At 37.9% G+C, this 26,983-nt stretch overlaps 2 protein-coding genes and 1 long non-coding RNA gene across 4 annotated transcripts in view; 2 read left to right on the top strand and 1 right to left on the bottom strand.

The window, feature by feature from the left end:
* KIF18A (kinesin family member 18A) overlaps positions 1-8,009 on the bottom strand; it is a 44,374-nt gene extending 36,365 nt beyond the window's left edge. Inside the window, exons 1-5 of the mRNA XM_052810906.1 lie at positions 7,936-8,009; positions 6,654-7,048; positions 5,832-5,989; positions 4,598-4,702; positions 3,481-3,591 (exon numbers count right to left, since the gene is read on the bottom strand). Coding sequence (XP_052666866.1) covers positions 3,481-3,591; positions 4,598-4,702; positions 5,832-5,989; positions 6,654-6,981 — 702 coding nt within the window. The 5' untranslated portion in view covers positions 6,982-7,048; positions 7,936-8,009. The remainder of the gene's footprint in view (positions 1-3,480; positions 3,592-4,597; positions 4,703-5,831; positions 5,990-6,653; positions 7,049-7,935) is intronic.
* Positions 8,010-8,103: 94 nt separating this feature from the next.
* Positions 8,104-26,983, top strand: part of METTL15 (methyltransferase like 15) — a 103,619-nt gene continuing 84,739 nt past the window's right edge. Inside the window, exons 1-2 of one of the 2 annotated variants that reach the window (XM_052810908.1) lie at positions 8,104-8,208; positions 10,087-10,366. In XM_052810908.1, coding sequence (XP_052666868.1) covers positions 10,103-10,366 — 264 coding nt within the window. In that variant the 5' untranslated portion in view covers positions 8,104-8,208; positions 10,087-10,102. Of the gene's footprint in view, positions 8,209-8,460; positions 9,078-10,086; positions 10,367-26,983 lie in introns of those variants that run through there. The other variant, XM_052810907.1, reaches the window with a different exon arrangement.
* Positions 19,576-21,904, top strand: LOC128152550 (uncharacterized). The gene is made up of 2 exons (XR_008238691.1): positions 19,576-20,188; positions 20,762-21,904. It is a non-coding gene; the product is annotated as an uncharacterized LOC128152550 (long non-coding RNA).

Below are 26,983 nucleotides of genomic sequence, written 5' to 3'. Positions count from 1 at the left end.
GCAACTCTTAAAATAACAGAAAACTGAAAAATGAAGAGGAATCAAGACAGCAATAGGGATTTCTCATAATTTATATCTGTGGAACCAATGAGGCAATAAAGGATAAGCAGGTAAGAAATGTTTTGCAGAATGTCACAGACTTCTGTCACAGACTGTGGAAAAAAATGAAAGACTGAGTAAGCTGAATAAGCGATTACTTGTAGTACTAATTGGCTAGTTTGTAATTATTTCTTACAGATGCTAACACTGCTAATAAGTGCGTCAGGTAGGTAGAGTATCTAAGAGTCCACTTAAAAAAAGAAGTATGGTTGTGAATTTGCTTAGCTAAAACCAGTATATGCTAATTAAAATCTGTTAAACTTCCAGTTGCATTCATTGGACCAATCTAATTAGCAACAGTAATATTCTTTTAAAGTACTACATGCAGATGCAGCATTTCTATTAAGCATTTATTTACACACACATTCTTCTCAATAAATGATGTAGTCCTCTCCTGCTCTCGAGCATAAAGTCACTTCTGTGAAAAAGCCTTAAAACCCATTCACTCTTAAATGCGATATTATTCAAAGGCTGCACTAGTTTATCTTTGAGAACACTTGATATTAGTAGATATTAATGTAAATCACACATTCAAGACAATTGTCTAACAAAACAAATCATGATTTTTACCAATAATTTGTGCACTTAACAGAAAATGACACTTAAGCAAAAGCAATTAAATATCTTGATTGACAGCTAGACCATCTCAAAAGACAGACACAACAAACATTCAGGATTATCTCATTACAAGAGTTAACCTGATTAGGAATATTGCAAAGAACACCAGAGAAAGTTTTTGCTTACAGTATCCTTGAACAGAATCAGTCTGACAGTTTTTGTGAATGAACCATGCACTGGGACTGAATGCTGACTACATAATAGAACATGCTTTGAGTCATGACTTGGCAATGCCTCATCTTTACATTGAAAGGTCTTTTCCTTCATGAAAAAGTTCTAACACCCAGGCATTTGTCCATGAATATCAAGTTCAATCAAGCATGCCATTTAACTGACTGCAGCTGCACATGGGGACTGGCTAAGAGACAGCCAATGCATTTTAACAATCAAGGCTACTTTGCTGGCCATTACTGCCATGGGGACACATGAAAACAAAGACAGAACACAGAGAGATTAGTCCAGAAATCACTTTGTCAGTTATCTCAAGCTCAAAGAGAAAAATGTGTCACACTAGTTTGAGCAGTCTTAAGAATTCTATTATCAACAATAATGATCTCAGAGAAAAATCATTCAGGGCTTAATATGTGTGAGCTGCAAAAGTACGTATTTTTTGCTTTTTAAGGCCAGATGCTTGCTGGAACAGTATATGGTAAACATTCAAAGATTTGTTATTTGTACTTTCTCAAGCAACACACCAGTCTACAGCGTGTATATAATGCACACACAAAAAATAAAACCTGAAGTTTGTTAATTTTAGAACATAATCTGAAAAGCATTTACAAAACCACTGAGCATGACAGTTTTTGTTCAGTGCATCGCAAGCAAGCTGCATCCTAAATATCTATATTTTTAATATACACGCACAGAAATGATACATTTTATGTTCCTACAATATTTAGATATGAGAGGATCTTCGTTTTCATTGTGGTTTTACTTGTATTGCCAGAAAGTAAGCAATCCTCTCACCTGCAGTCATATTTCATTCACTTTTACTGTCTATAAGCTAGAAATAGTTTGAAGTGATCAGTTTAGAAAAAAGTGTAAGTCCGGTTAAGTATACCAACGCATTTTTTTTTCCTCATACATTCAAACAAAGTTCTGGTAAGATATAGGTATACTGATTTTGTCAGTATAGTTTATTTGGTGAATGCACAACTTTTGCTAACAAATCTATCTACAGTGAGATCAGTTTGCCAAAATAAATGCAGAACGTAGGCTGCAAAAGACAAACTCTCCAGCATCCCCGTTCACAGAATTGTTTGTCTTCTTAAAGAAACAAGTCTGCAACATCTACCTAATTTATTTAATTGCTTGCCACTTTTAGAAATGAACTGAGAAGAATGCAAAGCCTGCCAGATAATACAATCCAGAGCTTTTTCCCGAGTAAAGGTAAGGGAGGTAAGACACTCAAGCCCAGCAAGTAAAGAAACAGAAATCAGCAGTTTGCTCTCTGATCTCAGTCTGTGGCACTATACTTTGTGCCTTATTAAAGGTAGCACACATACATAACAATGCAGCTCTCGAACTGAACAACTTCCCAAGAAGTTTTTGCCTTAGATGTATGACCATGGGCAAGGCCTCAGGGGAAATTAAAACCAGAAAGGGCAATTTCAAACAGAAATCTAGGGAATACAAGAAAACATAGAGGCTTTTAGAGTGGGAATGACTTTTGCTCCATTACATATTTTAGAAGTATTTAACACATTTACTGTCTGTTATTAACCTCTTTTCTCATTAGTATTGACAGTAGAGCTCTGGAGCGCTAACTTTACAGCTACTTGCGTTGCCATTGTCTATGTCAAAATACAAACTTTTAGCTATATATAATTACTAAGCATCGCCTAATCTGCAAATACAGGTGAGAACTGCCTAACAGTTAAATAGTTTAGCTGTAATGCAAGGACCAGAATTCAAATTTATTGCAATATTTTGCAACCCAGAATGGCAACATATAAAGAATTTAAGATAATATGCTTTGCAGTATGCACTAGCAAACAGAGAAAAGAAGTTTTAGCTAACAAGTCTAATTTTTAAATATTATTTTTAAAAATATCATAGGTTGTATTTAAGAGGAATCAGAAGAACAAGGTGGTAGTTAGCAAAGAGCAATAATCTTTGGAGAAGTCTTAAGTTCTAGCAGATTCGTACAACACCATGCAAAACTCATCTATGGAAATTAAAAATTAGCATTTTGTTTTGATGATGCAAGTATATGTATGGAGATATTTTCAGAGAATATATACTGCTTTAATTGTTCTAAAACTTGGTACATACCAGAATATTAAGAAATCACTTTAGTGTTAAAATCAACATTAACCAAAATAAGCTGGATGAGAAGGTACTACTTGAGATTTGCAGTTTATAGCCAGACGTATAACTGCATTCTGTAAAATATTTTTCCTAGAAAAATGCTGAGCAACATAATGAAACCAGAAAGCATTAAAAAACCCAACAACCTTCAGTTTATAAGATTACAATATGGAAGTATATTCAAAGCTCAAAATTCGTTTCACAGAAAAGATATTTCTTCTAAAGAATATTAGTTCGAACCATTGGAACTAGAGAGCTTTTCACTGAATTCATTTTTTCAAATATAATCACTATGAAACTTTACATACTTACAAGGAATGAGAAGTCAACTAGAAGAGTAAACTGGAAGACTTTAAACTCCTCTCACCCAAACTAAGGTTCAACACAGTTAAAAAAAAAGCTTCCATTGTATTCAACTTTAAACACCACTGTACGTATGCTATATCATCTTACCTGAAAGACAGCATGGGACCGGGAAGAGGAGGCATTTACATCTGTGGGATGCTGTGTTCTATTTTTATTTCCATAATCCAACATTTGAAGGATTTCCTCTGCCGATTTAGGCTTTAAGGGTAGAGCACAAGATAAATGCACTTTTTTTCTTTTTCATCAACTATAGGAGATTCTATACTGATTCTAAAATACATTAACATTCACCTCCAAAAAAAATAAAGGAACTTAAAATTTTTGTTACCTAGAAATAAGAGAAATTTCCTGTTTTGGAATTGAGGCACTTCAAACAAATGTTCTCAGTTAAAAATCAGTAAGGTACAAAAAGCAAGCACTTAACTACAGAAATTTAAATCAGAGGTTTTTACTAAAGAATTTAAACAAATCTGCAAAGGTTCTCCATAGTTAGAAGAAGTCTTATTTAAGAATGGTTGACTTAATTTTTCTTGTACTTATGCATTAGTATGATATACTAATTTTTTTCCTCACAAGATCCAAGCTTTGGGAAGGATGGTGTTCACAGAGCGAGCCAAATTATTAACACCGTTTCCTGTTGAATCATTATTCCATCTACACAAAAGCTGGAAGCTAGACAGCATGTAACATACACTAAAAGGCTGCAAGAACAGAGCTCCACAGGAGTTGATTTTCAGATTGGAAAATTAAGTTCTGTCACTGACTTTGCCAAAGAACTGCTATGCTGGCCTGGAAAAGTAATTTAACATGAAACTTTTCAAACTTGGTTCTTTAAAAACAAAAACAACCTTGAGACATTGTAGAGGTGTAGAACACTCCAAGATGGCACGGAAGGCATTAAATTTCTTTATGCTGACATGTTTTAGCCAAAAAACAAATCTTCCAAACCAATGGTACCCTTTTGACAACAAGGACTGAATGCTTTTATTCATTTGTATTCAAGAATATTACCAGTTTTTTCCACAACATGCTTTGGAATAATTAGTTAGGTTTGCAAGTTACTAAAGTACTGGTGATTATGGCCAGAAAAAAAGCCCACCAGGAAATTACATAGTTGCATACAGCTTTCACAGATCAATGGGAACTTCACCATTTTCTCAAACGCATTGTGAGGCTTCCTGAACTTCAATATCTATTTACATACCTGATGTAATGTTAGCCCTTGAACCACCACCCCTTTCTGGGTATCTTCGCGAACAGCCAGAGGTCCTGAGTTTACCAGCAGATCACGGATCTGTTCATTGTAGACCTTCAAAAGGGAATGCAAAATCTTTTAATAAAACTATGCTACCATACTTGACAGGATTAAACTTAACTAACTAGAAATCATGACAGTCTTTTTTAATACTTCTTCAAGACAAAGTAACAAATTCATTCTGTAGAATTTTTTCCAAACAGCTTTCCTATACTGAGCTTCAAATATTCAATTAAATCAATTTGCATGAATTTTTTTGGCCATTGAAGCAGGAGTCACTCCTTCCTAGTAAATAATCTTTATTCTTTATCAAAAAAATGAAAGTTTACTTCTTTTACAAAAAAACTTTTGCAGCAAGCATGAATCCAAAGCATTTCTTGTCCTCTGTTACACTTCATAATCCATACTTCAGTGAGATTTCTTAATCCAAAGTTACTTCTGTTAAAATTCTTACATACCTTATTTCTTGGTCTGTGGAAGCACTTGAAATAGCACATGGCAAAGCAAACTTTTCCCTCCTACTTCTTCCCCGCCCCACTCCCTAAATACAAACTATTCTTCCATTAAGTCTTTGAGAGGACTAGAAGGTAACAATTTTACTACTACTGCTTGACAGCAGTGCCAAGACAGCTACTTGTAAAAACAGAACTGCGATCCAAAAAAGTTAGAGAGGAGAAGATGACAAAGAATAAAAGGAACATTTGTAAAGGGCTAACCATTGGCATAGCAGCTCAAATTCAAGTAGTTGTACTGTATCTCAGAAAAATACACTGAAAACTTTAAAAAACATCATCAAAAAGGGATTACATATCATTTGGTTGTGTGATTTCACAGTACTTAGAGAATTTTATTCTGAAGTCATGAAATATAACCCTGAAAAATATTTTCTTGTACACATCAACAGATGTCCAAAGGGATGTAAATTATCAGCAAGACAGAAATCATTAGAATGTTTAGTGAATATATTAGAAGAGATTGTCCTTTTTGGGCAGCCTTCTGTAAAATACTAAGAGGTGCCTATGAATAACACCAAATTTATGGAGCACAGTTCAGTTCCATTCCTATCAGGGACACATTTTTGTAAAGTCCCAGAAAGGGCTGGGGGAAGGCAAAACCAGCTTATCTTTATTTATTAAAATATGCCTTGTTAAAAGCAATATACTAAATGCAGGAGCTCACTTACCTCTAAATAAGAGACAGCAATATTACATGTTTTATCTTCTTTTATTTGATCCATGCAATTATAAAGTGCCATCATGGTTAAATACATCACTCCAGGATCTTCAGGGGAACCTAACATCGTATGAGTCTTTCCAGCTCCCGTTGCACCATACGCAAGCACTGAATTTTCACAAAAAAGCCCAACAAAGCAAAAAGGTGTACTTTATACCAGTAAGCTAACCAGGAACCCAAAAGTCAAATGGACATTCACACACGTCTGTCATTCTGCGCAGCTGTTTTCATAAACTGATAAAGTTTCTTGCTTAGGGTTTACTTTTCACAGCTATAATCAGAAAACTATATGTGTTTGAATTTTCAGTTCAAAATTCATTCACTGGCAATTTACATGAAACTATTATTTGCTTGCTCTCATAACCCTAAGCCATCAACTTATTGCAGGTAGGTATTTCATTTCCTCACCACATTCCATTTGTCAATTAAAAACCCAAGCTCCTAAAGAGGGTTTGTAAAGCAGGCTACCACACACTCAGTGACACAACTTCTGGTTGAATAACTCTTTCTAGAGGACTCCCCTCATAAGCATGCATATTTCAGATAAAATTCTGGAGTCTATTATAACCCTAACATGAACTCATTTTCAAAATAGAGTAGAGCTATCCTAACTTCCATAGGCTAAAAAGTCAGCCTCTCATATCTATAAATTAAAACAAAATGCCTTATTTATAGCTCAGCCTTTTTTAAGGTCTCTGCCGCAGTCAGATACAATGATAGAAACTTCAAGGATTTTAGCAAAGTTTTTGAATTGAGGAAATAGCAAAGTTACCTGTGCAGTTATACCCATTTAAGAAGCCATCGATTACACTTTTGGTAGTATGCTCAAAAACTTCCAACTGGGATGAACTTTCAGCAAAAACAGCATCAAACACAAATTTAAGATCTTTCTTCTTTCTCTTATTAATATCCCTATGGGTCAGTCTCTTTCCGTGAAAGAAGCTAACTTCTTCCTCCTTTGGATCAAAGACCAATATATGCTGGTCAACAACATGAACAACCTTGCTAAAGTTGCCATCTTTTTCCTTTTGAGACTCTGGACGGACACGGACCACCACTTTCACATGATTACAGACATCTTCTTCCTTAGCAGTAGACATAACAATGTCCCTTTCGTTCCCCTTCTTCGCTTCCAAGACTCCTTCAGATCAAGCGGCTGAATCTTTCCTGCAATGGACAAAAAAGAGTTAAAAGCCTTCTGTTTCCAATATAACCTTTCAACTAGTTCACACCTTTAATCGGGACTAACATCTTGCACCTGTGCTGCGTCTGCCCATCCCTTGTTTGTTAGCCCTCTGGACTGCTACAGCAATAGCACAACTTTGGAAAGCACTGTAACTGGCCTGAAAAGGTGGCCTAATGCAGCACAGCTTTAAGAAAACTAAGTAGCATTTCCCTAAGAAATTCACAAGCTCATTTCAACAATTTAAACTACTAATTCATTTGCTGGCTTTCCTTTATTTCAGGGCGAGTTTGCCGATGCACTACCAGGATCCCACAGACCAAAGGGAGTGGTTTTCTTGTCCTTCAGCAAAACGCAGAGTAGCCCCCTGTCTGCTTTTTCTGGGTTATGGGTTTAGTCACATTGCACGTAGGTTTAAAGAGGCAGTTAAAGCGGGAGTCACGTTAACATAATTTGCATGGGATACATAAACATACTCCATAGATGTCAAACCAGAACTTCCTTTTAACGGGCCATCCTTGCGGATAACTGAGGGTCGTGCACTCCGAACAGCAGACAGCGACCTTCACGGCAAAGGCTCTCAGCGACAGCCTTTTTCAGCTTCGGAGCAAGCTTGCCCTCTCTCAGCCGAGCCGCCCCACGGCCGCTGCCCTGACCGACGCGGCCATAGAGTAAGGCCGTAACGCGGAAGAAACACCCAGAGACAGGCGAGCGCGGGGGGCCGCGGCCCAGCCCCACCCGGCCCTCTCAGCTCGCTTCTCACCCTGCCGCTAACACCGCTCCCCCAGGGCCCATCGCCGGGCTCAGCCCCACAGCACGGCCGAAACTACAGGGGAAGGGCTCGTCGCCCGCCCGCCCGCCCGCCGCTCACCTCAGCGCCACGACCGAGCAAACCGCCGCCAACTCCGGCCGCCGAATTCAAACACAAGCGGCCCGCCCCCCCCGCCTCCTCATTGGCCGCCGCCCCCGTGACGCCCGCAGCGCGACGGCACCGACGGTAAGTGTTGGGAGGACGGCCGGGCGGCCGCGCGGCTCGGTTCTCCGCTGGGGCCTGGCTGCCGCCGCCGGGGCGGCTGCTTTGCGGGGCCCAGCAGGCGGGTGTCGTCCCTGGGGCTCGGTCCTGGGGAGGCCGGAGGGACCTGGGGTTGGGATGGGGGGGGGGGGAGCCCCCGGGTGGCGGCGCGGCGGTGCTTCCCGCCTTTCTGAGCCCCTCAGGGGGGGGAGAGCGGGAGGCCTGGGTGGAGGAGAGGCGCGGTGAGGGGAGTGTGTGGGGGAGCGATCCTGTCGGTGAGCGGGGGCTGAGGGGCAGGGGCAGAGCCCACGGTGAGGCGTGGGGGGGGTCTTCCCGGCGGGGCGGGCAGCGGCCTCGGGCTCCCCGCGGCCTTTCGCGTCCCGGCAGCCTGGCCGGAGCGGGGAGCAGGGAACAGCTCTCGGCCTCCTCCTCCCGCGCACCGCCGCGGGGCCTGGCTTGGGCTGGGGTGCGGGCTGCGCGCCGCTCCTCCGGTCGCCTCTGGGAAAAGGTGTTACGGAGCCGAGTTTTTGTTCCCCAGCTGCCTTTACCGTCCGCTTCGGTGCAAGTCCCGCTCTGCCGGCGGCTGCCTCGGACTGTGCCCGAACGCCGCTTAAGATGCGTGTTGTAAGAAAGTACGCTTTCTGCTCATTTCTGAGGAAAAAATCCCCAGTTGTGCTGAATGATCTTGGTTGTGAGCAAAGCGTGTCCCTAGTGCTAACAACACGTGGGGTCGTGCCATCGTAGGGCAGTGTGAGTTGGATGATGGTTGTTGGTGTCCATGCTGTTCATAGAATGTTTTCTGTAGAGGCATTGTGGTTTGTTGCAAAACCTGAGGGCTGTGGTATGTCTGTGCACGGTTGTAGAGCGATACATGGTTCCAAATTTAAGTTAAGGGGAGATACTGCCCAGCTGGGGCTTAAATTGCCAGGAGAATGATTTTCCAGAGGTGCTGACTCAGCGTGTTCCTATCTGCAGGGAAAATACGTGAAGCCTCTGGTTAGGTAAATCCAAGCAAAGCATGTAATAAAAATCTGATAGTTAAAATAAGGTTGCCCTTCTGTTAATGGGATAAATGTAGGATGGCACTTTCCTGAACAGTTTTACATCAAAGTTTGCAACTTTCCTGCCTGGCAGGAGAGAGTACGCAATACAGTATTATAGAAGGTCTCGGCTCCATAGAGAAATGCACATATAAATAAAGTGTTATTATCACCAATGTTAAACTTTCAGGTTTTTTTTTATGGAAGGTAAAAATTTTCTTAAGTCATGCAGCCTTCTATTAGTAAGTTACTGACTTAGTTCTGTAGTGTTTTGGACAGAGGGGAAAAAACATCAGTTCTCCATGTAGTTAAAAGACAAACTGTGTGGCTAACCACTCTGATGTTTCCATGGTTTCAAGTGTTATTTCAGTTAGTTATACTATAGAGCATTCTTACTGCTGGCTGTGCTCAAAATATTTGGTATTACAAGATGTAATGCATGATGAAAACGATATATTTGCTACACATGTAACACTAAATTATTGCACTGTTTTAAATATGGTTCCAGTATTTGATTTGTCTATTCCTGTTTTAACGAGAAATATGGAAAATTTGGCAACCAGAGTGCTACTATTCAGAGCAGTTGTCTCATTATGTTTGGCAGAACAGTGGGGAACAATTTGAAAGTAAAGTCACTGTTCTGATTGTGCTCAGATTTGGTTAGTCATTTAATGTTAGCATCTCGGGACATTGTAACACTCTTAGAGTCCTGGCAATGAAAAGGAAAAGGTGTTCCTTGTGAAAAGAAAACCATTGTTGCTTGAATATGATTGATTGGTAGATAACATTGAAAATTCTGAGAACAAGTTGAAGTAAGAGATTCTCACTTTTTGCTGACATGACATATTTATAAAATTGCCCATCTTGGACTGTGTAATGCTTCACTTATGGCATTTCCACTTTGTTTTTCAAACAAACCTACTGTTTTAAATATGTGTTTCGAAGTAATTCCTGACATCTGTTTTTCTAGGTTGATCAACTCCAAAATGTTATCTCAGTGTCTGTGCGAAGTTTACAAATGTTTGTTTCTGCGCAACTTAAAACTGAATTCCATAAATGCGGCTACTTTGGCCAGAAGGATCCATTTTTCCACAAAAAAGCTTTCTGACTGTGAGCTAAAGGAACAAACTGTCCAGAAATGTGAAACTGAAGAGTTGCCTCAAAGTACGGAAAACAGTAATTTTGGAAGATTGCACATACCAGTGATGCTGGAGGAGGTTGTTAATTGTATATCCCCCCAGCCAGGTCAGGTGAGTTAAATGATTAATTAACACTTGTGATTCAGTAGCAGTCCAGCAGAAAAATTTGTGCAGTGTAGGGATAACTTTTGTTGAGGAATAAAAGGATGCTGTTTAAGAATCAGTTGCACCTTTTAAAGGTTCTAAATTGCTTTGCAATTCAAACTAAGGCTCTGTATTAAAAATAATAAAAATCTGGTATCTGCATGCCTGAATCCCCCCCAAAAGCAGTATTTGTTAAAACTGTAGTAAGCGTTTGAAGAATCTCTTGCTTTTGTGCTTGTCTTTCTGGATTGCTCTTGTGTTTTTCTAGGGTTGTGTTAATTACTAATAGTATCAGGGAGTTCTTATGTATGTATTGTTATGTCATCAATTTGTGAAGAGCTCTCTTCATTTTGTATAAGAGGGAGTAAGTATGTAGGTTTTAAAAAATCATCATCCTCATCATACTTTGTTCTGAGATAGTTATTTCCATGGTTTCACTTGGTTTGAGGCACTACATTTCCTTAGGAGATTCTTACACTGCATGATGTGGTGCACTGTAGAGGTACTATAGTTATAAAATGACTGCGTATGGTACCAGAAATGGTTTAGTATCCATAATGTGGAAGTATTACAGGTCGTCTTATTTGGGTGTGGTACTCTGAGTAGATTCCTTTTGGTATCTGGGTTAGCTCAGGTCTCTCTACACTGCAGTGTTGATATATCTACATTGTACTGGTGTATGCAGTGCAAGTATACTGTTACACACTTCCTTTACAAAAATGATAACGCAGTGAAATAGTTTTCATCTGAGGGATCTTAAATACAATATTAAGTCGAAAGGATTTCTTATACAACTTAAACGTTTAAATGATTTTCACATTTCAGATGCTTTCACCTGTGATTTTAGTGCTTTTTATATTAGCTTCATAGAATCTTACTAATTTAGGCTTACCAATGTGTAGTTTTACTAAAAAGACTGAAATGATACATAAAGAAGTAGAAAGTTCAAAGTGTGTGTATGTGTATGCTTGTTTATTTTTACTCACAACCAGCATTGTCCAACACTGGCAAAGGGATGTAGCAAGTTTGAGGTGGATTCAGGGATCAAAAAATTGCGGTCAAATCTTGTTGCATTGCCTTATGAGAACTTCTTTAGTTTGGAAGATAACGTATCATTGTAAATGTTTTGAAAACCAGAGAGAATCCGAATAGCGTAATTATCGTAACATAGACATTGCTCTTGCATCTGTTGAAGATGCCTAAAGTAGTGAAATACATAAGGAACTTCGAGTTCAGTTTTCATTCAGATGTCAGAACTATGATGAAATTTTCACACATTAAATGAACATATAAATTGTGACACTGCATGTGAAGTATTTTTGCAGCTGTGTAAGTTTCTATTTAAGAAGAGGCTGATGAAGTGACTTTATTAAACTGTGTTTATTGATATAAAAATACTTATTTGGCAACAGAACTTGCAAAAGAAACTCTATTCCTGGTTATAAACTGTGGAGAGTAACTGTTGTTGTCCCTGAAGGCTTTCTGATAATTTAAATATTTATGAATGTGAAATAACTTATTGGGGTGGGATTTTTTCAGGTCTGTGTATACATGGTTTTGTAGATTCCTAAGCTAGCGGTAAACCACTAATGATAGATCTAAGACAGCACAAATGTGTTGCCTTGAACAGAAGTATTTATAATATGGCTAACCTGTTTAGCATAACAGCACTTCCATTTTTTTTTTTTTAAAGACAGAGTAAATCATATATTTGCAGCACTTTCTGAAGCCTGAAGTTTTGAAAATAAGTAGTGTGCAAAAGGTTGCATGTGTCAACTGAGTTTTGCTAGAGTAAGCATCAGTGAAATTTTGAATAAAGATTGAGACAGTTTCTTGCTGACGTGAGTGGTGGTACACTGTTAACCTGGATACAGAACTGGGACTGTTGTATCAATTTGTTTTTAAGGTTACAGTCATGACTAGGAAGTCGATGAACACTTTCTTTATTTTGTGGGCACGGAATGTGATATTCTGATCTTGGATTTTTTTTTTTCTGCTTTCTTCCTATGCACGTGAAGATTTCCTTTACTCTGCTTTAACACAGTTACATTCTTTGTTATAAAAAAGCTGATTTGGGCCTCTGTTTCTTGTGTTCTAAGACAAGGAGTTGCCAATATAAAGAAAATCCAATTAGAAGGACAACATTCTCCCTATGGTTTTGGTCAGTGAATGGGGTTTTCATTTTACTTGTATGGGTTCCTAAGAAAATAAATGTTACTTGAGTGAGTCACAACTGAGATAAAGATGTTAGTACCCTCCTACTGAATATTCTTGTTCACTGTCTCCTTTGTGGAATCTGTTTGTCAGGGCTTTAAGCAATAGTATTTCCACTTAGCTTTGAATCCTCTTTTATTGCCTTAGAGCCTGTTTCTACAAAATCCCTGTAGTAGTCCTGTCTTTGAAGCACACTGTACAAATTGTTTTTTACTGATCTACCTCACTTCTCCTCATTGCAAAGTCTGTTGCAGTAAATCCACGCACAAGTAATTTCCTCTTTAAGTTTAGTGTATTGACTAAACCACATTTTAGTCTTCTCAGTCCACTAGTGTTCTTTACATGTACTCGACCAGTGTTTCTGGAGTTGTCTGGGCAGCTTGAGTTTTCTCTGTTATCGTAAACGTTAAAGGTAGCGAAGAACCAGTCATATTTTTGGAATGAATGTCTTTGGACATCTGGAAGCATGTTTTCCCAATTTTCACCCTACTTTTTCCTATTTTTTCCTTTGCAATAGTCATTTGCCTTTTAATTAGACATGTGGGTCACTTCCACATCATATGGCTATAGTGATATGACAAAGAATTTCGTTAGCAGTAAGTTCTAGCATGAATGCCAGAGGATGGAACTTTGAGATTTTAATTATTCTTATGGGGGTCTTATAACAAAGGTTCTTACAGGTTGCAAAGCTCTAGGAAACTATTTTGATAGTGCTCCAGCACAAACAGCACACTTCTATGTATAATATTTAAACTCCAACTAGAACAAAAAGAAATATTATACCCTACTCAGATTTTATGGGGAAGCCTGTAATCTGATGACATCTATGGTTTTGCGTTAAATATGATCTAGAAGAGACTAAAATGGAGATATAATAAGCACTAGGAGTATTATCTGGTTTATGATAGTTCTGGAAGCTTTTTTAAATATCTGTAAATTAAATGGTAGGTGGTCGAACTTGAGGTGAGAAAGAGTGAATGAGACCATTCCCTTTTCTCCAGTTTTTAAGTGATTCATCAGAAACAGAGTTAATATCAGATCTTTGTATCTCGTTATGTTAATTTGTATTTAAAAAAATAAGGCAGTTAATTTTTCCCCAAACAGATCTTGTCTGACATCATCTTGAGTTAGCTGGGATTTCTTGCAGGTATCCTCTTTGATTCTTCATAAAATTATTCAGATTATTTTTACTACCCAGCTTTCATTGAAGGGAGTATCCTCTTTGTCTTGGAAATAATGTGTGATACCTAGCTCGTAGAAAGAGAGGCGCTTCTTAAAAACATTCAGCTTTGCCATGAGCTTTCCTTTCAGTCTTTCAGGTATATATTGAATTGTTCTCAGGATAGCTACTATCTTCATGCATCCAAATGTCAAATGATTCTTTTTCAGCTGAGAAGGAGTATGAGCATGGCCTTCCAAAATAACAAGAGGAAGCATAAGACATTGCTGACAGTCAAACATTGGTCTTCTGTCACTGAAGTGCTGCTTGAGCTCTGCAATTAGTTTGAAGACAGTAGCCTTTCACCTCCCGAAGTTCTGTTGCCACTGTTGGGTGTTGTTGATCTGGAGCATCATTGTTTCCTTCCTATTCTGCAGAGCTAGTTAGTTAAGTAATAGGTGACGCTTGAAGGTGAGGTGGACTGCTGGTGTGCAGAAGCAGAGTCTATTGTTCTGAAACTGTTGTCTTAGTTTCTTTATATCCTTGTCCATATGCCAGTATTCCTTTTCTTTTTCTGCCTTATACTGAGCGTAAGCTCTTAAGGACAAAAACAACCTTTCTTTGTACAGCCCCCTGCAGAGTGGACTTCTGTTTTGTGAGAAGGGTTTCCAAGTATCATGGTGTATAAATAGTTACGTGGCTATGCTGGTGACCGGTGTACTTGCTGTAGTACTTCCAAAGCCATCTGCAAATAATTTATAACTGGAACAACCCATTTAGAGTAAAGGCTCGCAAAACTGAAATTTTCCGCAGGGTGTCCAAGATAAACAGGAATTGAAAAGGGACCTGGAAGAATGAATTCTGCGTTCTCAAGTTGTATGAGGTATTTTGTAGGATGCAACCAAAATACCAAGTTTGGGACAGAATACTAATTACATCATGAGATAAATGCTGAAATACGTGTTTTGGAAAAGCACAACACTCCATGGACATAGTAACTGTTTTTATTATTTTAGCCTATTTTCCACTGGACTTGTAAAATGAAAGTAGATTACATAAAGCAAGTGATTTATGTAGTGTTCTTTACTATAGAGACAACTATATGTGGGTTTTTTTTTTTTGTGGAAAGCATGCTGAAAATATCTTTCCATATGCAAATTGTATGGTTAATTTTTCTGTGGCAGCAGCACAGTGATTTATATGGTGATTGATAAATATAAGCTTTTGTTGTAAAACAGGAAGAAAGATACTGGAACTTGCAAGAGGCAATAAATTAATATGAAGAAATTCTGAAAATATTCTGGGAATTACAGAACACACTTTTTTCTGTGATACTTCAGTGTTACTGGGGGGGTATTGAGAGTTATTTCAGCTGATCATGTAGTTCCTGTGTACCCTTTCAGTAACTCTTGTCTTGCCCGATTTCCTGGTTGTGTATGTTGTGAATTTGTGAAAGAGACTAGCCAGGTTTCACATCACAGCTGTGTAGGGAAATGTGTACTAAAAATGTGTGTAGAGTGCATATGCATGCAAAGTGTATTCATTTGCTGCAGTGTGTAATAGGAAACTTTTAAAATGGAATCTCATCAGATAGAGAGCAATGTTTAAAATATTTGGCTAAAATCATACTTTAAAGGGGATTTTTGGGGGTGAAGTTAGCACTTGAAGGTAGTGCATGAAAATGGAAAACATTTACAAAATATTTTCAGAAAAGTTTTGATTAAGATATGCACAAGAGAGTCTCTCAAATATTATTATTTAAAGAAATAATATTATCTGTTTTTATGATGGTAGTGTCTAAATGGGGATTTGGAAAACCAGGCCCTATATGCTTAAGTTCCTTAACTTATAACTGATTGCTCTCTGCTGTGACAAGCAGTCTAAATAAAGTAACAAGGTAGAAGGGGTATTATTTAACAATGTGATGGCAGCAAATGTCATTCAAGTTCTATAGTATCTGCACCTGGGTGACTTCCATCATGAGATGAGAGAGGAAGGAAGGGGACAGGGAAGAAAACAAGACAGGAGATGGTGTTCATGAACAGCTTGTCAGTTGAGGGGGAGGAGAAAGTCCAGTCATGCTCTTCAGTTATCTGAAGTTTCTTGCTTTGCTGTCTTCTGTAGTGGCTCCCCCCAAAATACAGGGATCATAAATTTCCTAATGACAGAAAAGTTAAAACACATATGATTTGAGAGCACTGCATGACTGTTCTCTGTTTTGAAGCTGGTACTGCTGTGTAGTTGGACTACGGTACCAGGAAATGAAAAATATTCATGTATTGGATCTGAATGATGGCAAGGTATGAATAAGGCATGGTGAAGAAGTCCCTTCAGATTGTACTTTATACTTTAAGATTTTGCTCTTTAGAGAGAAAGTTACTAAAGAACTTGGTTGGGGGGGAAGAATAAGTTGATGGTTACAGCTGCACAGGGAAGAATCTTTTGACTGTAATTCTTGGGCATCTGTCCAACCACCTCTTCTTCCCACCTGCAGCATGGCTCTCAGCAGGCATATCTAAATGTTATCATCAGCAACAACAAGACAGCTCTCACCAACTTTGTTCTGCATCTTTCTCTATTGCAGTAGAGGAAGGGAAGCCTGCAGCTGCTATCTCCAAAGAGACCAGCAAGGGAACTTGGTCTGCCTACTGTGAACAACTCTGCAGATGCGCCAGATTTCATTTTATTGTAATACTGGGTTAGCTCGCTGTTATCACTCTACCGCATAACAAATGGTAGTGCTTCAGGAGACTATTTAAGATGCTGTGTTATAATAAAGCAAGATTCAATGCTTTTGGGTGACTCAGCTTGTAATGACGCTGTATATGCTCTTCTTTTCTGTTGTGACAGCATTAGTCTTTGCACCTCTTGGGGAAAACTAATAAAATTCGCCAGAAAGTAATCTAAGCCCTTTAAATTTTAACTTGAGTGAGCCTGTGATTGCAGAAAGGGTGATAATTAATATATGTAGCTACTCATTTCCTCCCCATCTAGTACTGTGTGTCTTTAGTCAGCCTTTTGGCTAAGCTTTCGTATTAAATATTTGAATTTGAGTTTGCAAACAGGAATACAGACTTTTTCTACTACACAAAATATTACTGGGAATTTAAGATCACAATTGGATTATGGGAAGTATCTGCAGGGTTGGTTTCTTTTTTTTTTTCTTAATTTCTTGTCTTTCTGTTTAAGATAATCCTGTTGTGAGTAGCTTTGCACAGGCTTGTTCTGCATAAAGAGATAATTAAAAGGTTATAAACTACCAAATTTGATGTTTAAAATTAACAGGTATCTGAAGTCATCCAAATGTATGGTCTGATTATTTTTTTAAAAATATTTTTTCTTCCCAGAGTTTCTGAGCACATCATCTTCATTCCAGTGGTGTTTGGTGGTGCTCAGCAGCTTGGGAAAATACTTTTCTAATAATTGTGTTTTAAACACTGAAATCAACTAATATTGTTTCAGGCTCCCTCTTTATAAAAAGTTGTATTATCTAATGTCAGATTGCTGTGGGCACCCGGTGGCCAAGACTTACCTAAACCATGTACATGTCTTTTTTGGGTTGGCTAACCATAAATATTAAAGAATGGATTAGATTTTCAGTTGAGTGTTTGTAAAATTTTCATTGCATCTTAAATATCTCCTCAGTTATAATTGAGGAAAGAAGTTTCTTCTGAGGTAGCTGAGGAAATCAGCTCTGTCTTGCTAAGTCTAGTGAAGTCATTCAGACACTGAAATTTTAATTTCCTATCGAAATGTTCATAATGGTATGCTTGAGTCATATTGTCATTTAATCTAATTCCAGACAACATTACTCTTAGGAAAATGAGTAAAGTAAATAACGCATACGGAAGCGAGGCCTGCCAGAGCTGTCTAAAAGCAGGTGTCAAAGGCAGGTGATGGTGGTTTTTGTTTGCTTCTCTTGCTGTTGATCTGAGAGGGAGGGGGAAAGGGCTCATCTGTGTTCTGTTGCATTGAAAAAATTTGCTCCTGGTAATCTTTCTGGGTGTTTCACTCAGTTACATGAAATGCAGTGTTTGGCTGGCAGGCTTCACACTATGCAAGGAATGCCACTTGGCACACACTAGAGGGTCTGGGATGCGGCTCCCTTTGCTTCTGGATGCGTGAGGATTAGAGTGGTTTACCAGCGAATGGACTTCTGCCACGTTTCTGTGAAGGACCTACAACTGATGACTGAGCCCTCATGTATTTTAAGATAAATTGTAGATGTTTACAGGTGGAGTATTCCAGTATTTTCTGTAGAATCAACATCACAGATTAAGGTATGCAGTGTTAGAAAATAAGTGAAGAAGGCAAAGCAATAACAAAGAAGAGGTAAAATGCCTTTTTTTATGTTTTAATACAAAAAACGTTCATAAGTAAAGAGGGGAGTATCTTGCCTATAAAATTGCTGTTTCATATTTAGCTGTAATCAGAAAATTGAACCCTTGTGAAGAAAATACATTTGAAATTAATTTTGAGGCTGTTGAATGATTATGATTGATGGGTGCTTCAAAATATTCATAACATATTCATAACAACCTTTTTTCCCCTTCTGTGTGGAATGATGTGGAGATGGTTGATAGAGAATGCAAGTTACAGAAATGCTTGAATGTGCAGACCTAGTCAGTGATCTCAGATAGTTCAGCTGTATACTAGTATAATTTAGTAGCATCCTCTGTTAGCGTACCGATGAAATGAATGTGAAAAATGGGTAATAATGGTTGCATTATGTTGAATTGTTGAATAGACCAGTATTGGAAAATCATTTTATGTTGTACTTAATACATTATGCGAGAAGGTTGTTTTCCTACAAAATGCCACCTATTTATTTAGATTTCTTTTTGTAACGTAGATTGTTAGACTTGGAGTGTAAACAACTTTTTTATTATTTCGTATTCTCTCAAAGGTGCTTTTGGAAAAAAATTACAGTCCAGTTATGTTCTATCTATCAGTCCTTATTTTTTAAAATTACATGTGATAACTTTTTACATAGGTGAAAGACATGTACTGTATAGAACTGATAGGTATTTTTTGCTTGCAACTAAAATTCTTTTTTGCTGTGTACTTTGCTGCTTTTCTCTCTACTAGATACCCGAAAAAATGGTTTGTATGGTGTAGTATATTACTATTAGCAAAAGTATAGAACTATAAGATTTTTGTTTTGGTCATCTTTATTTTCTGGCAGGTGATGTCATAAGGCATAAGACCTTTTTTAATCCCTGTATAATAGTTTCATTGACAAGTTCATCTCTTGTATACCTGAACAAGGTTTGGATAGGAATTGTGCCTCTATAGATCTGTGGCTTAATCTGTACACTGTAGCTGCTTATACATTTCATAGCAGTGTCATCAACATCACCTTTTTGGTGGTAGGTGCAGAGTTTTGGAAAGCTTGTTTACCTTGCATGTGTTTCCAACATTTTGAAGTTTGCTGCAGGGCAACTTGGAATGACTGCTTTACAGGGTAACCTTGACCACTTTTTGCCACAGATATTTTTGTTTTCCATAAGTTCCTTTTATATTCCTTTTTCATTGTTAAATAATTTTATGTTATAACATGGCAGTATTTTGTTATTGATTGAAGTTGAGATGACTTTCGAACATAAATAGTAAGTCATCTTTTATTTTTAGAGCTCCTTATAGAAGTAATAGAATGCAAATTGCAACTTTCAGAATGGAAGGTAGGGACTTCAGAGTATCTATATGTCTGTGTGCAGCATGTGGTTCTCTGGATTTGTAATTATATTTTCCCTTCTGTGAGGCAATAGTTTTGAAACATTATTAAAGCCCAAAATAGATACTCTCTAGTTTAAAAACAGATATGTCTGATTTACCTTATGAAACTGAACATCTCTGCAAAATATTTTAAATTCTCATAAGAGGGAGGAAAGGTTATTAATATGCTAAAGACTAAATAATGCTTCTTACTAAATTGCAATGGTATAAAAATATCCTGATAAAAATGCAAGAATATCTTGGACTATCTTTGACCTCTCATTTTCTTTTTTCTTAGTTCTAGGATAATTTTTCTTATTTGCATGTGAATAACAGCAAAGTGTTTGTTTTAATAATTTTTTTCAGCTGTGACTTTGTGTACAGTTTCTTAATTTATTTAGAGAAATATTAAAACCCTTCCAGCATTTCTCTGAAAGTAGATTTCTCTACTAACAAATCTTTGTTGCGATCCCACGAGTAACCAGCTTTTATAGCATGTCTCACTGTGCCAACATTTTTTAACCATCCATTTTATTTAAAATAATTTTAAAAGCCCTGCCTTTTGGCAGGCATATGAAACAAGTATGCCTTTTTATTTTTTGTATATTTCACGGGAATCAAAGACAAGTTCTTAGGTAGTTGTGCGAAAATAAAAAGATAATCCTTTCTCTACATGGTTGATCTATGCATGCATTAGATAGGTGTCGTGGTTTAACCCCAGCCAGCAACTAAACACCACGCAGCCGCTCACTCACTCCCCCCCACCCAGTGGCATGGGGGAGAAAATCGGGAAAAGAAGCAAAACCCGTGGGTTGAGATAAGAACAGTTTAATAGAACAGAAAAGAAGAAACTAATAATGATAATGATAACACTAATAAAATGACAACAGCAATAATGAAAGGATTGGAATGTACAAATGATGCGCAGTGCAATTGCTCACCACCCGCCGACCGACACCCAGCCAGTCCCCCGAGCCGCGATTCCCAGCCCCCACTTCCCAGTTCCTATACTGGATGGGACGTCCCATGGTATGGAATACACCGTTGGCCAGTTTGGGTCAGGTGCCCTGGCTGGGTCCTGTGCCAACTTCTTGTGCCCCTCCAGCTTTCTCGGTGGCTGGGCATGAGAAGCTGAAAAATCCTTGACTTTAGACTAAACACTACTGAAAACGTCAGTGTTATCAACATTCATCACATACTGAACTCAAAACATAGCACTGTACCAGCTACTAGGAAGACAGTTAACTCTATCCCAGCCAAAACCGGGACAATAGGACATAGTGATAGGTGCAATGAACAGATTTGGGATAAATGGGGAGGATGCAGAAGCCTTATCCATGGTAAGCCACATCTTGAGTCCACTGAAGAAGCAGTGCTTAAAACTGAGAAATGTAATAATTAAAATTTATAGATACATGCTTTGGAGTTAATCAGGGGTAGATAGGTAAGCTTGCTTTTCAAGATTAGTCCAAAGTCCTTGTTAAATGGCTTTGAGAAGCTGCACATCTTTCAGCTTACATGAGGTATGTTCTTTCAACAGATGTCACTTCTAGCAGAGCAGTAAGTGCACCCCCAACAGAGCAGAAGAGGAGAAAGATTCATAGAAACATTCTGTTTTCTCATGGATGATTCTGTTACCTGCTAGTATCATGGAGAAAAAAAAAGATGTCAAATTGATAAATCTTTTTGTCAGTATTTTTGCTCTAGTAAAAATAGTTCTAGATTTCTAATAGTTCTAGAAATATGATCTGATTAAACGCTTTGGAAGTTTTGCCAGATGCTATTCTCTAAAACCAGCGATATTGCTGTTGCGAAGTCTGAAATGAGTGTACATAGTGTATATTTTGTTTGAGTAGAGAGGGTTTATCTTTTTTTTTTTTTTAAATGAATTTTGTAGCTGGGTAATTGTTCAGCAGGACTGAATGCGGACCTCTTTGCTGGCCTTGCATTTATAAGCAAACAGTTATCTAGGGGAGGTATAAAAATGACAAAGTGACCTTGGGAAATGGTATCCTATTGAAAAGCCCTTAGTAGAATGTAAACCACTTATTTCTGAAGTAGTAAACTCTTACTTGGCCTCAACTAGCACTTAATTAGTTGTGTGGGTTTTTTTTTCCTCAATATTATAGTACTTTCCTGTTATTTAGAGAGCTTTCTAGTATACACATATTTTTGTAACATCAATAGGGTTCCTTTGTATTGCATAGATCATTTGGGATAATGTCCAAGATGTGATTCATTGTAATGTTGTAAGGAGTTATAAAATATTCCCAGACTCATCTGGATTATTTAATCATGGTGAGATGATCTGGTTGGATTTCCTTTTTAGAAGAATTTTGCAGACACTGTCAGGTAATTTAAGATCTCCTGTACTTCTTTAATTATTTCTTGGTGAGACATTAAAAAGTTTACCTTAATTTTTGTAAATAATTTGGTTTATGAATTTCTTCAGATGTTTTGAGCATGGCTTAGAATAGGTTAAATGGTTATTCACTACAGACAGTTTTGATCTGGTGTAATAACATGAAGAAGCACTAAGTACACTAGATTTCTATAGCAAAAATATTTAACAGCTTTTTTGGCCTAGAAAGAAAAGTAGCAGTTCAGATGACTTTCTGCAGTATTTTTGGATTTCTGTAGTTGGTATACTGGAAGCATTAATAAGAATGATCTTTTTTTACAGCAAATGTGTAAAAAATACTTTTGAACTCAGGACTGTTGTCTGTTGTACTGTTTGTACAACTACCGGTCTAACCATTGGTTTATGGTTGAACAGGTATTGTTTGTACAGATACAGGCATAAAAAAGTTGCATTACACATGGTCTGTATTTTATATCCAATCTTTACTGAGAGAAAGGAAGTTGACTGGAGCATCGTACAAGTATTACAAAAGACTAAGCGAAATATATGAAAAATGCATCTTGGCATGACAGGTATCATTTATGTCCTCTGTTTCCCAATTTGTAGGGTTTTAATAATGCAGTAGAGGATAACTGAATTGTTTAATTGTCACTTAAAATTGTGGCATTAAAAGTTTCCCAGATGGCATTAATGGTTTCTGTATTTTGTGAGCTTCCTTTGGAAAATGCTTTTAGATTAAATTTTTAAAAATACGGTTTAAAACATAATTACATTTAAAAATTATATTTTAAAAAATTACATTAAAAAAACCCAACCACTTTGTTTTTAGCAAAATGAAGGTTCAGCTGCATTAGCATTTCAGTTTTTGAGTAAAGAATCTGCTCTTGAGAGAATGTATTGATTGTCCCTGCCTGAAGCAGATGGTTCACATTGCAGTGCACAAACTGGATTTCTTCAGACTGAGCCAGGAGATGGATTCTCAGGGTGCACCTTGTGCTCCAACTGTTAATAAATATTCAGCCTGAAGAACCAAAGTAGAAATGGTCTGAATTAAATCCCACGGGCACGTGTGTAGGGTCTCAGACAAAAATGGTTGTTCTGCCCTTTTGAGAATCTTTTTGCACTGGCCTGCTAAGGTAGGCATAGCCAGAGAGTGCTGGGCGACTAAGTTGTTTTTGTTCTTGTACATGGAGACATCTTATATGCTGTTCACTATTCAAAGTCTGCTTTGAATTCAGATTTTTGTCTCTTGAATTATATCCCTACAACATTTGAGTTCTTCACAGATTATCATCATAAAGTCATTCATGCAAATTCATTATGCAGAATTTATCTTTACAGCTGTCCTATAAGGTAGCACAGTAATATTACTTCTACTTTGCAGAACTTAGAGGCATCAGTACCAAAATTATGCTTTGGGTACCCAAGTGGAAATGCCCTTTGTCCTGCTTTTTTGAAGAGGTTAATATTTTGAGTTAAACATTTGGTTTGGAGCTTAGAAACACATTGGAGTGACATCCACTTGCAGTTGTTGAGGTCACAGCATGTCTGGGAAGCAGATCTAGAGTTCCTGAGTTTTACAGCTGGAAAAATGAGAACTAGTAATGTGACCTACCTGCTTGGTGTAGCGATCTCCTGAGAATCGTACAAGAGCTGCGTGGCAGAGGTTCCAGTGTTCATCTGTCAGCTGAGTGCATTTCTTAATTACTGTGTTGGATACTGCAACTTCCAATGTTGCTTCGCTTTTGAAAAGAAAATGAAGTGGCTAATTCATTCCTACAGGGTTTGCTGGAAGAGCCAGGCTGAACAGGTAAGCTAGTGAAATGTCTTGCTGCCATTGAAGGGGGCAAGTCCAGCTTCCCTGCTTCCCACACATCTCCATCTCCGTATGCTCCTGACTGTTCTGCAAATCAGTTAAACACACTAATATGGCAGAAAACAATACAGCTTTTTCTTCTGTATTAGTTTTCTATGCTGTGCTGGTAAGTTAAATTGGCTTATGGAAGTACCTAGTAAGCACCAGTGCTGGGAGGAATGAACTAGAAGAAGGAAGACTTGCACAGGAGAAGATAGTGCAGAATTGCTCCTTGTTTTTCCTCCATCCGCCCCTCCCCACTTAACATCTTGTGAAACCATACCCTTAGTACTGATCTTTGGTAGGTTGTCATTCTCTGACTTAGCTGTGAGAAGGATATGAAGTATGCCTGTTCCCAGTGAAGTTACAGCTTTTTCAGTTGGTAAAAATTAATGTTAAATACTGAGATTTGTAAATCCTAGTGTAGGTTCTGGGGAAAACGTGCTTTAATTAAAGATTCTCTCAATTCTAACATTCATGCTCGTTTTAACCCTCAGGAGCTTTACCCGTTCCACCCCTTGCTGCAGGCCTAAAATACAACTCTTAAGTTCTTTTTCAAGTTTGTCTGGTCCTGCTTATCATATGGCTTAACAGATGTCAAACTGCATTGCATGTGCTGCTATCTGGATATACATTCTTGCTTCTTCTCTTGCTCCACTGATTGTGCAGCCTTGGAGTGAGCTCACACCAAAACTGTCAATTTACTTGCAATTGGTTTTCAGGTGAATAAACAAGCTGATCCAACCTGTGACTACAGGGCCAGTGTGCAGCTGGAGCTGAAGATGATAGTGAGCAGCTGGTTGTTTTGAGAAACAATGAGATGTTTACAGCAGTTTGTACTGTAGGGCTTCTCAACAGGCTGCCTGTCTTGGGTCTGGACACCTCTCATCCACTCTTCTCTTTGCTCCCTCTGTATCGGCACTATCAGAGCAGAATCTGAAAGAGCAAGAGAGACAGCTTTCCTTTTCTGAGATCCTGTGCTTGGCAGCTTAGGTATCATAGCCTGAGCATTCACAAAAGAACAACTGGGAAAGAAGTCTTGCTTTTAAATCTAACAAGTTTTTGGAGGTCCGTGAGAATAGAAGAGTCTTTCATGCAGGATTGTCCTGTTACTTTTATTTTCGAACTTGAAAATGCCATTACTGCTTAGTGCAATGGTAGAATTGTTCTAATTTTAAAATCTAAGCAAATGTTTTTTTTCTCTGAACAGGGAAATGGCTGAAGACTTTTTGTCACATTCCCATATCCCCCCCATCAGCTGAAGACCTTACTTCTGACATAGAAAAATTTCAGCCTCCGATTGTTAAAATCAGTCAGGACTTTAAGCGGCAGAAAACAGGATCTCTCAATGAAAAATGATAGATATTTTATTAATAATAAATAATGCTACTTGAGCAGCTTATGAAAAAGAAGATTTAAAATCTGCTGCTTCAGCTTCAAACTGTACAAAGCATTACTTGTATTTCGATTTTTTTTTTTTGAGATGTTTATCTGAAATGGAGTTAAAACAATGCTCCTGAAATTCTCTCCTTCATAAACCTATTTGGGCAGTTGTGTCAGCATATACTTTTGGTCATCTAAATTTAAAACGACTTTTGCAAAGAAGGTCAGTGAAGCTACTTTCCTTTTGATCTTGCTTCCTTGCGGGTGCCTGGATAGTTCTTCAGCAAGAAAAGTTTTACTGGATGAGTCAGTGCACTGAGTCATAGGCAGCATGAAGCCTGTAGTGCTCTAGACTAACTAATTGGTAACAGTCTCAAATTTAATTAAAGCACAGTTGTCAGCTCTGTGTTGCTGATTGACATCCCACTGAAGTATTTTGTTTTTAGCAACTTACATTAATTGTTCTTTGCTGTTAAAATCTGTGTATTTTAAGATCTTGCTTCTGTGGAATAGGCCTGCCATTGCCATTATCTTTTACTATCCTCTTTATGATTTTTATAGTACTCTGAATTTTTTTTTTTCCCCCTGTTAGGTCACATATTTGGTAATTACGCTCATTACCATGCCTGTGGATTTACAGATGTTTAGAGTCTTTTGAGGATTTTTTTTTTAAAGTTGTCTTCATTAAGAACTGTCCTATTAGCACTGATGAATATTTTTTCACTTTTCCTAAACTTTTGTAAGCATTATGCAAAATTTCTTAAAAATTAAATTATTTTTTGTGTTGACTTGCAGATTACATTTTCAATTTTGCTAGTTTTCGTTTCTGATGTTCATCTTGTGTTGTACCCTGTTTTATAATAATGAATGGCTTTCCTTTGTCCCAGTGCCTGCCCATCATCCCCAGATGATGGCAGTGGTTTCCAGTATCATTGGAGCCTTTTTCCCTCCTGTTCTTCAGTTCCTTTGTGTGTGTGTGTTTATTTCCATGATGCAGCTTGAGGAGGCAAAGAGCTATATTGGGGGTAGGGGGAAACAGGACGTCTTGAATCTGTCTGTCTTTCATTAAGGGAAAAACAACTTCAGGGTCTTGGGAGAAAAGCAAGGTTGGGTTTTTTTGTTTGTTTTGGTTTGGTTTTTTATCATTTGCATTATTAAATCTTGCTGGCTTTGTGTAGGACTCCTTACTCTAGCTGAGAATTGAGGAGTGAAAACTTGAATGGATGGTGGCTATCTTTGCAACTGAGTTTCTTATTTTTAAAACCTTTGAGACAAAGTTTTGAGCTTTCAGAAATTTTCTATGCTGCTTCCATATGTGATAAATACTGAAGCTGGGATGGTAAAGAAATGTCTTTCTAGAGACTTGAGGAGGTAGAAGGTATTTTGATTACATATTCTTTTTCTCTTGAACAGTTTTCCCTCTGTCAAGCTCTTCAGATCTAAAGATCTTGCGAAATCACAAGACCATCAGTAATATAGTAGTGGTTCACCACAGAAGTACACCTGACCAGGTGTCCAGTCTCTGGCAGTGCCCAACAGCAGGTGCTAACGGAAGCCTAACAGAAGGGGAAGTAGAGAATGACTTTTTTTTCTACCTTGCATTACCTTTAATGCTCCGACAGTAGTTTAAGGACATCCGTGAGGAGGGGACGGAGGAAAAAAAAAAAAAGTTGAGGGTTATATTTGTGTAATATCACTGGCATAGTCTTTTTTTCAAGTTTGATTGATCTCTCTAAAAAAAAAGTGTTAAATATTAGCCCTCTCCCTGCAACATGATATCCATAGTTTTAATATTTGCATGAAAGGCACTTTTTTTTTATTTGTTCTAACTTGGTGCCTGATAATACCATCAGGTTCCCTGAGCTCTTGTATTTTGAGAGAAGTGAATCATACCAT

This window comes from Harpia harpyja, chromosome 16, assembly GCF_026419915.1.
Source record: "Harpia harpyja isolate bHarHar1 chromosome 16, bHarHar1 primary haplotype, whole genome shotgun sequence".
Taxonomy (NCBI): Eukaryota; Metazoa; Chordata; class Aves; order Accipitriformes; family Accipitridae; genus Harpia; species Harpia harpyja.
Note: the sequence above shows the minus strand (reverse complement) of the source record. Positions and strands in the feature narration are given on the sequence as shown.